This window comes from Mobula birostris, chromosome 4 (assembly GCF_030028105.1).
Source record: "Mobula birostris isolate sMobBir1 chromosome 4, sMobBir1.hap1, whole genome shotgun sequence".
Lineage (NCBI taxonomy): Eukaryota > Metazoa > Chordata > Chondrichthyes > Myliobatiformes > Myliobatidae > Mobula > Mobula birostris.
Window position 1 is genome coordinate 41034362 of NC_092373.1, and position 12843 is coordinate 41047204.

General features: G+C 41.8%; 1 protein-coding gene across 4 annotated transcripts in view; it reads right to left on the reverse strand.

The window, feature by feature from the left end:
* LOC140196291 (endothelin-converting enzyme 2-like) overlaps window positions 1–12843 on the reverse strand; it is a 112263-nt gene that overhangs the window by 19499 nt on the left and 79921 nt on the right. For all 4 annotated transcript variants that reach the window (XM_072255238.1, XM_072255237.1, XM_072255240.1 and 1 more), the window contains 3 exons: window positions 12580–12678; window positions 4948–5025; window positions 1305–1408 (listed from right to left, as the gene is read on the reverse strand). In XM_072255238.1, coding sequence (XP_072111339.1) covers window positions 1305–1408; window positions 4948–5025; window positions 12580–12678 — 281 coding nt within the window. The remainder of the gene's footprint in view (window positions 1–1304; window positions 1409–4947; window positions 5026–12579; window positions 12679–12843) is intronic.

Sequence of the window (12843 nt, forward strand, 5' to 3'; positions counted from 1 at the left end):
TTCCTGGGCTATCTCTACTCCCTTTCTTGAATAAAGGAACAATATCCGCAACCCTCCAGTCCTCTAGAACCTCTCCCGTCCCCATTGATGATGCAAAGATCATTGCCAGATGCTCAGCCATCTCCTCCCTCACTTCCCACAGTAGCCTGGGGTACATCTCGTCCAGTCCCAGCTTATGAAAGTTAGAATCAAATCTACAGATGGATTATACATAATTAACCAAACTAAAGTGCATCAATTAAATATTGTAAGGTACAGAACAGATTAAATAGTGACACTTCAAATGCGATGCGGCAGGGAGTTCAGAAGCCGAATAGCCTGGGGGAAGAATCAGTTTCTCATCTTGACCGTTCTTGTTTTTATGCTTCAGAGTCTCCTCCTGATGGTAGAAAGTCAAAGAGGATGCTGGATGGATGAGTGGGATCCTTAATAATACTAAGGGCCCTGTATATGCAGCGCTGCTGATAAATGTCCCCGAAGGATGGTGGGGAGACCCTTATGATCCTCTCAATCATTCTCACAGTCCTTTGTAGGGACTTGCCATCTGATGCTTGGCTACTTACATACCAGGTGGAGATGCAGCTTGGCAGGGCACTCAATGGTGCTCCTATAAAATGTGTGTGAGGTGTGTGTGTGTGTAGGAGGGGAGAGGCCCACTTGCCTCATTACCAGAGACTTCCATGGGAAGACCTCATCTATAACTTGTTTCACATACCTCAGAAGTGCCACGATTCCAAGTTCATCAATGGTTTCAAATATTTTTAACATTTTAAGGTGTTTTATAATTACATTTATTTACTTTGTTAAAATATTTTTAAGCATTAAACAATAGATGCATTTTAGGTGCAGAAGGCTAGCTTGTTTTGGAAAAGGCAAATATGGGCATTATGAGTCTGGGCTGTGGCTCTGGTCTCGCATGATCTATCCCATCACCTGAACAGTTTGTTTAATTAAAACTGTGCAAGAAAATCATAAAGTATAGACCTCTACCTTCAATTTTTCCCCATTATATTACAATACAGTATTTTCCCACCGCTGCCTGCAAGGAGTTTGTACGTTCTCCCCATGACCGTGTCGGTTTCCTCTGGGTGCTTCCGATTCCCCCCCCCCCAGTCCAAAGACATACCATTTGGTAGGTTAACTGGTCATTCTAAGTTGTCCTGTGATTAAGCTAGGATTAAATCGGGGGGTTGCTGGGCAGCGCAGCTCAGAGGGCTGGAAGAGCCTATTCTGCTCTGTATCGCAAAAAATAAATAAACAAATAAACAAACAAACAAGGTGAGCAGAAACGTCAGAACACCTACTGGTCTCGGTTAGGTGTTTTCCGAAGCTGGTCTGCCATAATCCTGGCTGAAAAGTTGTAGAAATTCAGCATATTCTGAAAGAATGAATCTTCTGATACTTCGTACTGGTGTAACAATGGAAAGATAGAGATTATTGGAAGATGATCATTGTGTTTAAAAAATCATGTATATTTAAAAAGAACTGAACTTTAATGGTTATTTTCCAATTTGCTCTGACATACATGATCCTGCAAGAAACCTCTGCAGTAACTACTCCTTAGGTATACTGTGTGTTCCCATCCCATCAGCCTAAACTAGGAGAACAATGCAGTTTGCTCTGTTAAATAATTTGGTGACACTACTTTGCCCGATTGTTGGCAGTGGCAGATTCAGTCACTAACAGTGTATGATGTCCTCCCTAGACACTAGAATACTACAGCACAGTACAGGCCCTTCGGCCCTCAATGTTGTGCCAACCCATATATTCCTTTAAAAAAGTACTAAACCCACACTACCCCGTAACCCTCTATTTTTCTTTCATCCATGTGCCTGTCCAAGAGGCTCTTAAATACCCCTAATGTTTTGGCCTCCACCACCATCCTTGGCAAGTCATTCCAGGCACCCACAACCCCTCTGTATAAAAAACTTACCCCTGGTATGTCCCCTAAACTTCACTCCCTTAACTTTGTACATATGCCCTCTGGTGTTTGCTATTCATGCCCTGGGAAACAGGTACTGGCTATCCACCCTATCTATGCCTCTCATAATCTTTTAGACCTCTATCAAGTCCTCCCTCATCCTTCTACGCTCCAAAGAGAAAAGTCCCAGCTCTGCTAAGCTTGCCTCATAAGACTTGTTTTCCAATCCAGGCAACATCCTGGTAAATCTCCTCTGCACCCTCTCCATAGCTTCCACATCCTTCCTATAATGAGGTGACCAGAACTGAACACAATACTCTAAGTGTGGTCTCACCACAGATTTATAGAATTGCAACATGACCTCTCTACTCTTGAACTCAATCCTCCATTAATGAAGCCTAGCATCCCATAGACCTTCTTAGCTATCCTATCAACTTGTGCAGCGACCTTGAGGGATGTATAGATTTGAACCCCAAGGTCCCTCTGTTCATCCACACTCTTAAGTAACTGACCATTAACTCTGTACTCAGCCTTCTGGTTTGTCCTTCTAAAATGCATCACCTCACACTTATCTGGATTGAACTCCATCTGCCACTTTTCTGCCCAACTCTGCATCCTGTCTATATCCTCTTGTAACCTTCGGCAACCTACAGCTTCATCCACAACTCCTCCAATCTTCATGTCATCTGCAAACTTACTCACCCATCCTTCTGCCTCTTCATCCAGGTCATTTATAAAAATCACAAAGAGCAGGGGTCCCAGGACAGATCCTTGTGGCACTCCACTAGGCACTGACCTCCAGGCAGAATACTTTCCCTCCACTACTACCCTCTGCTTTCTTCCTGTAAGCCAAATTTTTATACAAACAGCCAAGGTTCCACTCATCCCATGCCTCATGACTTTCTGGATGAGTCTCTCGTGGGGAACCTTGTCAAATGCCTTGCTAAGATCCATGTAGAGCACATCTACCGCCCTACCCTCATTAATTTCTTCTGTTACCTCTTCAAAAAACCAGTTAGGCTCGTGAGGCACAACCTTCCCTTCACAAAGCCACATTGACTATCCTTGAGTAGACTGTACTTCTCCAAATGCTCGTAGATCCTATCCTTAAGAATCCTTTCCAATAGTTTGCAGACCACCAACGTAAGACTCACCGGTCTACAGTTCCCAGGATTCTCCCTATTACCTTTTTTAAACAAGTGAACTACATTTGCCATTCTCCAATCCTCCGGCACCTCCCCTGCAGCCAAAGAGAATTCAAAGATCATAGCTACTGCTCCAGCGATCTCTTCTCTCACTTCCCACAGCAACCTGGGGTATATCATGTCCGGTCCTGGGGACTTATCAATCTTGATGTTTTTAAGAAGATCCAACACTTCTTCTTCCTTGACCTCCACATTGTCCAGCACACAGGCCTGTTCTATTTCAACCTCACCCTGATCAAGGTCCTTTTCACTTGTGAATACTAAAGCCAAGTATTCATTTAGGACCTCCCCAACCTCCTCTGCCTCCAGGCACATGTTGCCTTCTTTATCCTTTAGCGGCCCCACCTTCACTCTTGTCATCCTTCTGTTCTTCACATACCCATAGAACGCCTTGGGGTTCTCCTTAATCCTACATGCCAAGGCCTTCTCATATCCCCTTCAAGCTCTCCTAAATCCTTTCTTAAGCTCCTTCCTGGCTACCCTATATTTCTCACGATCCCCTCCTGCTTCCTGCTTCTTATATCTAATATATGCTTCCCTCTTCCTCTTGACGAGTTGCCTCATGTGTTTCGTCAGCCACGGTTCCCTTTTCCTACCATTTTTTCCTTGTCTCAGTGGGACAAACCTATCCTGAACCCAGCACAAGTGGTCCCTGAACTTCCTCCACATTACTTCTGTGCTTTCACCCTTGAACATCTGTTTCCAATTTACTCTCGCTAGTTCCTGCCTCATCCCTTCATAGTTAGCCCTTCCCCAGTTAAGCACTTTCCCATTTTGTCTGTTTTGATTCTTTTCCATAGCTATGCTGATGCGAAGGGAGTTGTGGTCACTCTCACCAAAATGCTCCCCCACCAAGAGGTCTGCCACCTGACCAGGTTCATTACCCAGAACTCGATCCAGTATGGCCTCTCCTCTCGATGGCTGGTCCACATACTCTGTCAAGAATCCTTCTTGAACACACCTGACAAATTCAGGCCCATCTATCCCCTTTGCAGTCAGGAGGTGCCAGTCAATATGAAGGAAGTTGAAATCACCCATAACTACAACCCTGTATTTCCTGCACCATTCTAAAATCTGCCTGCTTATCTGCTCCTTGGTGTCCCAAGGGCTACTTGGGGGCCTACAGACTACTCCCAGCACAGTGACTGATCCCTTCCTATTTCTGACTTCCACCCACACCGACTCAGTGGACACTCCCTCTGCAGTGTCCTCCCTTTCTATAGCCGTGATACTATCCCTGACCAGTAATGCTACTCCCCCCCCCACTCTTTTTTATAAGACGGATATCTGTCTCCCTCGGCATTCCAATCAAAGGTGTCATTCTCAAAGAGTGGTTTGAAAAAAAACTCTGATACCAAGGAGAAAGCCATCAAAGTTTAAAATTTGTGCTAATAATTAGCAGCAACACTCATCACTGTCCCCAAAATCAGTCCAGTTATTCTAACTGCACGTGTGTCTAGATCTGGGGTTCCCAACCTTTTCTTTACACTGTGAACCAATACCATTAAGCAAGGAGTCCATGGACCTCAGTTTAGGAACCCCTGCTCTAGATGAAGTATATTATTTAGATGCAGATCCTACACTTGAAACCTTACAAAGGATGTTAAGTCACAACATGAATTTCAACTGTTTTACTCGCCTCAAATGCACATTAGACCTTAGGCTTTCTGGGTCAATAATGCAGAACATGGCTCTTGAAATGCTTAAGTCCTGTATATCAGATTCACTGACTCTTTACTTTTCAGTAACTTTCAGGTTTTAGGTATGAACAGTATGAACTTTTAGGCATGAACAGTAACCATTTAGGTTTTATTTACTTACGCCATCATAAACTTCATCCAGTTCCTTACTATCCAAGATGAAGTCTGGAAAACCAATCATGTCATAAATGGCATCAGCCTACCAGAAAAGGGGAATAAATGCAACATGCATCAGAAGAGAGATTTATATATTATGAAGTAACCATTTAAAAGAAGTTAATCATTGTTCTAAAAGATGAATCTCCATTTGCTGGAACCCCATGGGAACTACAATAAGCAATTAATTCCATTTAATTCTACTTCCCATTCCGACATGTCGGAGCAAGGATTGCTCTACTGCCACAATGAGGTCGCTCTCAGGTTAAAGGAGCAACATGTCATATTCCATTTGGGTAGCCTCCAAACTGATGGCATGAGCATTGAACATTGAGTTCTCTAACTTCCGGTAATTTCTCACCCCTCCCCCTTCTCTCCTTTACCATTCCCCATTCTGGCTTCCCCCTTACCCCTTCTTTTCTGCTCACCCGCTCCCTCTGGTGATCCTCCTTCTTCTCTTTCTCCCATGGTCCACTCTCCTCTCCTATCAGATTTCTTCTTTTTCAGAACTTCAACTTTCCCATCTATCACCTCCCAGCTTCTCATCTTATTCCCCCTTCCTCTCCAGTCCTGATGAAGAGCCTTGGCCTGAAACACCAACTGTTTATAGAACACAGAGAAACCTACAGCACAATACAGGCCCTTCGGCCCACAATGCTGTGCCGAATATGTACTTACTTTAGAAATTACCTAGGGTTACCCAGAGCCCTCTATTTTTCTAAGATCCATGTACCTACCCAGGAGTCTCTTATCCAACCCCTCCACCCTCGTCGGCAGCCCATTCCAGGCATTCACCATTCTCTGCGTAAAAAACTTAACTCTGCCATCTCCTCTGTACCTACTTCCAAGCACCTTAAAACTGTGCCCTCTCATGTTAGCCATTTCAGCCCTGGGAAAAAGGAAGTTTATTCCTCCCCATAGATGCTGCCTGACCTTCCGAGTTCCACCAGCATTTTGTGTTTGTTGCTCTGGATGTGCAGCATCTGCAGAATCTCTTGTGTTCACAATTATTTCCACGATGCCAGTAGGCTGAGTGAGTTACTATAATCCATGGTATTATTACAAGGGGTTAACCACTGAGTATACAAGATGCACACAAGCCATCCTAATTCCTTTGACCAACTAAACAACTGAAGTCCAAAACAAGCATAAATGCTAGACTGGCAGATATTAAAGGACAAATTGCAGCCTGCCGAGCTCTACCTCCAGTAAGTGATGCACATGCAACCAACCCCATAAAGCAGGGCTGTTCTCTCCCCACCCCTGAGCACATTTACAAGGTGTGCTGTTGCAGGAAAGTAACGTCCATCATCAAGGACCCTCACCGCCCAGGTCATGCTGTCTTCTCGTTGCTGCCATCAGGAAGGAGGTACAGGTGCCTCTTGTCCCATGTTACCAGGTTCAGGAACAATTATTACCCCTCAACCATCAGGCTTTTGTGAGAGAGAGGATAAGTACACTCACCCCAACACTGAACTGATTCCATAACCTACGGACTCACACTGAAGGTCTCTACAACTTGTGTTCTCGATATTTATTGCTTATTTATTTATTCTTCATCAGAGGATCACATGTGGAGAGGGTTAGCCACTTTAAATTCCTGTGTTATTTCAGAGGATCTGTCCTGGGCCCAACATGCAGGTGCAATTATGAAAAAAAGCACAGCAGCACCCCTACTTCCTTAGGAATTTGTGAAGATTGTACATGACATCTAAAACTTTGATAAATTTTTATAGATGTGTGGTGAAGTGTTTATTGACTGTTTGCATCACGGCCTGGTATGGAAACACCAATGCCCTTGTATAGAAAAGCCTTCTAAAAGTAGTGAATATGGCCCAGTCCATTATGGGTAAAGCCCTCCCCATCATTGAGCACATCTGCACAAAATGCAGTCGCAGGAAAGCAGCATCGATCATCAAGCACCCACACCACCGAGGCCATGTTCTCCTCTCACTGCTGCCATCAGGAAGGTGGTACAGGAGCCTCAGAACTCATACCACCAGGTTCAGGAAGAGTTATTACCCCTCAACCATCAGGCTTTTGAACCAGAGGGGATAATTTCACTTGCTCCATCACTGAACTGTTCCCACAAAGACTGGACTCACTTTCAAGGACTCTTCATCTCATGTTCTTTTATTGCTTATTTATTTATTATTATTGTTTTTCATTTGCAGTCTGTTGTCTTTTGCACATTGTCCAATCCTGTTGGGTATGATCTTTCAATGATTCTATTGTGTTTCTTGGATTTACTGCGAATATCCACAAGAAAACGAATCTCAATATATGGTGACAAATATGTACTTTGAAAATAAATTTACTTTGAACACTGACGTCACTGCTATAGGGTAATGCAGCACAAAAGCAAGCCATTAAGTGATGGAAAAAAGGAAAATTTTGAAATAAACTAACATTTTTTAAAAAATATAGGCTAGCACATTTTTGCCTTTTTTTGTTTCTCATAAATAAAATTTAAACCCAGTGTTCAATTACTCATGGCTGGAGATGAACACAAAACGAGTTTGTTCATTCTCTTCTCCTCTTTCAGCCCCAATTTAGGAATTGTTTATACTAGCTGAAAAGAGACAGAAAATGCAGATTGCTCACCATTGCAAGATGCTTGGATTGGTTTCTGATGCCCTATTTTCGTGCTACTTGGCCACTTTAGCTTGTCTTACATGTTGCATAGCAACCAAGATCATTAAGTGAAGTATTGCAGGGAAAAAAAAGTATCTTGAACAAATACAAAAAAAAAAACAAGGAATAAAAGGGAAAACAACCATCATCTCTGTTATTTGTTTCCATTGCTGAAAAAGATAGTTAGAAACCTGGGAGATTACCAAATTGAATATAATAATGAATGCTTCCTGATTAATCTGACTCTCCCCTCTATTTGCTCGCCATCAAGCTATGCTGATTTGTTTATATGTGCTAGCAGAGACCTGCTCAAATAGAAAGCTAATTTACAGCGAGGTTTTGGTCTCATTATCCTCAAACATTACTATCAAAGAGTCAAAGTGCAAGATTCCACTTTCACGCTAGAGAAAGCAATTGATTTCAAGATACAAGTTTCAAATTTATTTCTCATGTATATATCAAACCATATTGTGAAATAGATCATTTGTATTAACAACCAACATACCCGAGAGTATGCAGTGGGCAGCCCGCAAGTGTCAGCACACTTGCACTGGCATAGCAAAACCATGACTTTTTAAGATGATGAGCAACTGAACAAAATGAAGAAAATAAGAAAATATGCTGTTCAATGAGAACACTTCCTCCCTAGCTGAATCACAAGACAATTTACAATGACCAATTAACCGACTGACATCTTTGGGATATGGGAGAAAGCACACATGCTCATGAGAGAGATGTCCAAATGGGATCAGAATTGAACTCTGAATTCTGATGCCCCGAGCTCCAATCATGTCATGCTAACCACTATGCTACTGTGCAACTTGCCATTCCAATATTTTTAATTACAATTAAAGATATATACAGATCAGAATTTCCAGGAAGAAATACCTCTTCTTGAAATATTTTGCAGAAATCACATTTGTTTAGCTACTTAACATTTGTGGTCCTGGCAACTATAAGCTTTGCAAATTAACAGCATCAATTATTCACAGCTTGTTACTTACTGGAACAGCTGAAGATTCATTATGAGGTCCAGGTTTTGTTAACTAACACACACACACAGAGTTATGAGGGACACCCAGCTGCAGTTCTTTGAAACTAGAAGGTGAGGTTCAATAGGTACATTTAATGTCCAAGAAATGTATACAATATACATCCTGAAATTAGTTTTTATGACCCTGGATGATCTAGCAGTCAGGACGAACGTACTGGTAGCTATTTAAGGAGGAACAGGATACTGAAATCAATGAAGCATCAGAATGTGTGTGTCTTCTTTGAAGAGCTCAAGAAGGGGAAAGCATATTCCAAACTTTAAGTTCGCCCTTCACTAACACTGAGGATACTTCACATGTCATGCATTCACATGTTCTGCACATTGAAAGAGAGGTCGCCCTTTCCACTTAGGAAGTTTAGGGGTTATCTAAAGAGCACACTGAGTTGCTGATGTCTTAACTGCCTCCTGAATTTGAGAAACCCAACAAGAGCATAAAACTGAATGACCCTATAATCCATTGTTGGCTTTTCCATTTCCAAATTGGATAAGTTATTCAAACGTCTGCAGATGCATCAACCACAACAATGTTCTCAAGCAGTACACAATTGCCCTTAGGCTGCCTAAAATGGTATACACTTAATGTCAGAGTTCAATTGTGGCCTTCATTCCTCATGCAGTACGAGCAGAACCTACCCTATTTACCTATTTGGTGCTGCCTGCCCAACAAAGATTTTCAGAAGGACATTATAATCTGTTAAGTTCCTTTTTTGAGAGTGTGGGGCAAGGCTGAAATCTTGAAAACTATGTCCCTACTATATCCTGCCTCTCTCCTCTTCTTTCTGTAACCTGTCCCTGGAGCTCCACATTCTGCAGTGGTGTTTAAGAGAATACCTTTAGGATTATAGCACCTGGTAAAATGGATGAGGAATATAATTCCCATAAGGGTCCAAAGCTCATTAATTTTTGGTCTTGTGCAACAGTTTTTTTTTGCCCAATATCTCCTTATTTCCATGTATCTGATTCATCTTAAGTCTAAGAGAAATTAGATCTAGTACATCTTAGACATAACATTTATTTTATTATACTGCAAGAACACTGTATAAGATATTCTCCTACCATTGTCACACAAACACATTCAGTTAAAGAACCTCCACAGAGATCACAAGGAAGTTCAGATGATGAATTAGACTTGGGTGCATTATTGACATACATTGTTGTAGCACCAGTACAGGGCAAGACATTAAAAATTACAGATATAAATAAATAGTGCAAAAGATGAATAACAAGGTAGGGTTCATGGGCTGTTCAGAAATCTAATGGCAGAAGGGAAGAAGCTGTTCCTGAAATTTTGAATGTGGGTCCTTCAGCTCTTGTACTTCCTCCCTGATGGTAGTAATAAGAAGAGGGCATATCTGGATGGTGAGGGTCATTAGTGATGGATACCACCTCTTGTTGGATGTCATTCCCATAGCATCTGGCAACCCTTAAGCTCAGCACTGATACGAACAGGGCCTCGGTTCTAATTCTCCTAGATCTAAGTGCTGCCTTCGACACAATTGACAACATTCTCTGAGATCACCTTGAGAACTGAGTTGGCCTCTCTGGTAGTGTGTTTAATTGATTTTGCTCATATACTGTATCTTAGAGAGAATATTTTAGCCTGTCTTGGAGACCATTTTTCTAAGAGATACGATGTACCATTTGGTGCTGCTCAGGGTTCCCTACTTTTCTCCTGACACATGCCCCCCTGAGGAGACATCATTAGAAACTATAAACTTGATTTCCACAGTTATGTAGATCACACACAATTGTACATCTCCATTGAGCGTGATGATGATACCAGCCTATCTAATAAGCAAATTGGTGAGCAATAATTTCCTAAAAATAAATGAAAATAAACTAAAATACTTCTAGTTGGTCCCAAAGCCAAAAGAGATAAACTTCTTGATATATTTGGGAACCCGGCTCCCCTTATAAAATCAGAAGTAACATGCCTCTCTGTTATTCTTGATTCCGATTCAAATTTTAAATTCTACATAAAGAAAGAGCAGCATTTCTATACTTTAGAAATATTGCAAAGGTCTGTTCGCTTCTGTCATGTATTGATGCTGAAAAACTATTTCATGCCTTTATATCGAATAGACTAGATTAGTGCAATGCACTTTTTACTGGCCTTCCAAAGCAATCTATTGATCAACTCATTTAGATGGATGAAAGAGCATTATCACTCCTGTCCTAACAATACTGCATTGGCTTGCTGTATCTTTCAGAATTGATTTTAAAGTTCTCTTGCTTGCTTTTAAAGCTCTCAATGGAGTACTTCACAGAACCACTTTTGTTTTATAGTTCTGCTCAAGCTCTCAAGCCTTCTTCCATCTCTCTCCTAAATTTAAACAATCTCCCTCAAAAGATTATTGGCAGGTCTGCTTTTTTTGAACTACACTCCTAAACTGTGGAACTCAGTACCTAAGACTATAAAGGATGCAGACTCAAATGACACTTTCAAACGCCAGCTCAAACTGTTTATTTAACCTTGCTTCTAACGAACATCTTTTTGTCTTTTATTTTCATGTTTGCACTTTATCCCATTGTAAAGCATTTTGAACTACATCATCTGTATGAAAAGTGTCCAATAATTAAGTTATTATTATTATTATTATTGTAGGGTTCTGAATCGTCAGTCTTGAACACCACAGATCTAGCCCTCAGCAGACTGTGAATTTCCTGGTTCATCCAGGGCTTCTGGTTTGGGAAAATTGTGTATGTTTTCAAAGCATATTCATGGCGTCGGCCATGGCATATCTGAAGATAAATCCTGAATGTGCATGAATACCTGGCCCTGGTGGAGGACTTGTCAAATGGTGCGAGCTGAATCATCTGTAGCTCAAAGGAGATGGTGATAAGCCTTTAGGAAGTCTAAGCCTGCACTGCCTCCTGTTACTATTGATGGCGAGGACCTACAAGTAGCTGGGAGTGCACCTGAATGATAGACTTGAGTGGAGCACCAACGCAGAGGCTGCGTACATGAAGGGCCAGAGTCGCCTTTACTTCCTGAGTAGACTGAGGTCCTCTGGAGTATGCAGGCCTCTCCTTCACATGTTCTACCAGTCTGTTGTCGCCAGTACAATCTTCTATGTGGTGGTGTGCTGGGGCAATGGCATCAACATGGGTGATGCCAAAAGGTTCAGTAAACTGATTAGAAAGGCTGGCTCTGTTATAGGAGTTGAACTGGACACACTGGAGGATGTGGTAGAACAAAGGACCCCATGGAAAATCCTGGCATTCCTGGACAAAGTTTCTCACCCTCTGCATGCCACCTTGGCTGAACAGAGCAGCACTTTTAGTAATAGACTAAGCCAACTGTGCTGCCCCAAAGAGCGCTATACGAGGTCATTCTTACCTCGGTAATTAGGCTTTATAACGAGTCAACCTATAACTGGGGAAGTGACGACCCCCTCCTGTTAGACTGCTTGAAGTAACTTCTTTTTCTTTCTTCCTTCTCTTCTATTATGTGTTTATTTGTGTATCTGTGCACTTGTAATGCTACTGTGACACTGTAATTTCCTTTGGGGCCAATATAGTGTCATCTATTTCTGATCGCGTCCAACATTTTAAAATGGAGCACTCGGACAAAAAAATAAAGAGGGTAATAATACTATACCAATTTTTAAGCTAATAATTTGGGTTTTAGCAACTCTGCTCCACAGAAATGCAAGTAAGAAAAGCTTTAGAGGGAATGTACTTAACTCTGGGCATCATCAGCATGTGGTGCACAGATCCATACACCAAACACTAGTACAAGACCGCAAGAGCAGCTGAACTGTAAAGTTCAATGAGAAAATAACTAAACACCCCCCCCCCCACTTAGATAAAGTTCACGGTGCATTAAAGATTTCTCTGATCTTCAATTACAGTGTTCTGGTCCAATATCAAGAACTTGGAAACATAAACAGCTTAAGATAAATAAACCTTTTCCTCAGCGGCTTGGCGGGTCTCGTCATCCATCCACGTCAGTTTTTCCAGGCCGTCCTTGAACGCCGCTCGTATTTCATTGATCATTTTCTCGGCCTAGGAAGCAAATTCATCTAAGTTATTGAACAAGGTAAACTGCTCCCCTAGTTTAATGCAGTTAACACATAAATTTAAAAAAAAACAGTAGGGCTGTGTGGCTTGAAAGGCCAAAAGGGCTTACCCTGTGCTGTGTCAATAAAATAAGAACAATTTAAAAACCGG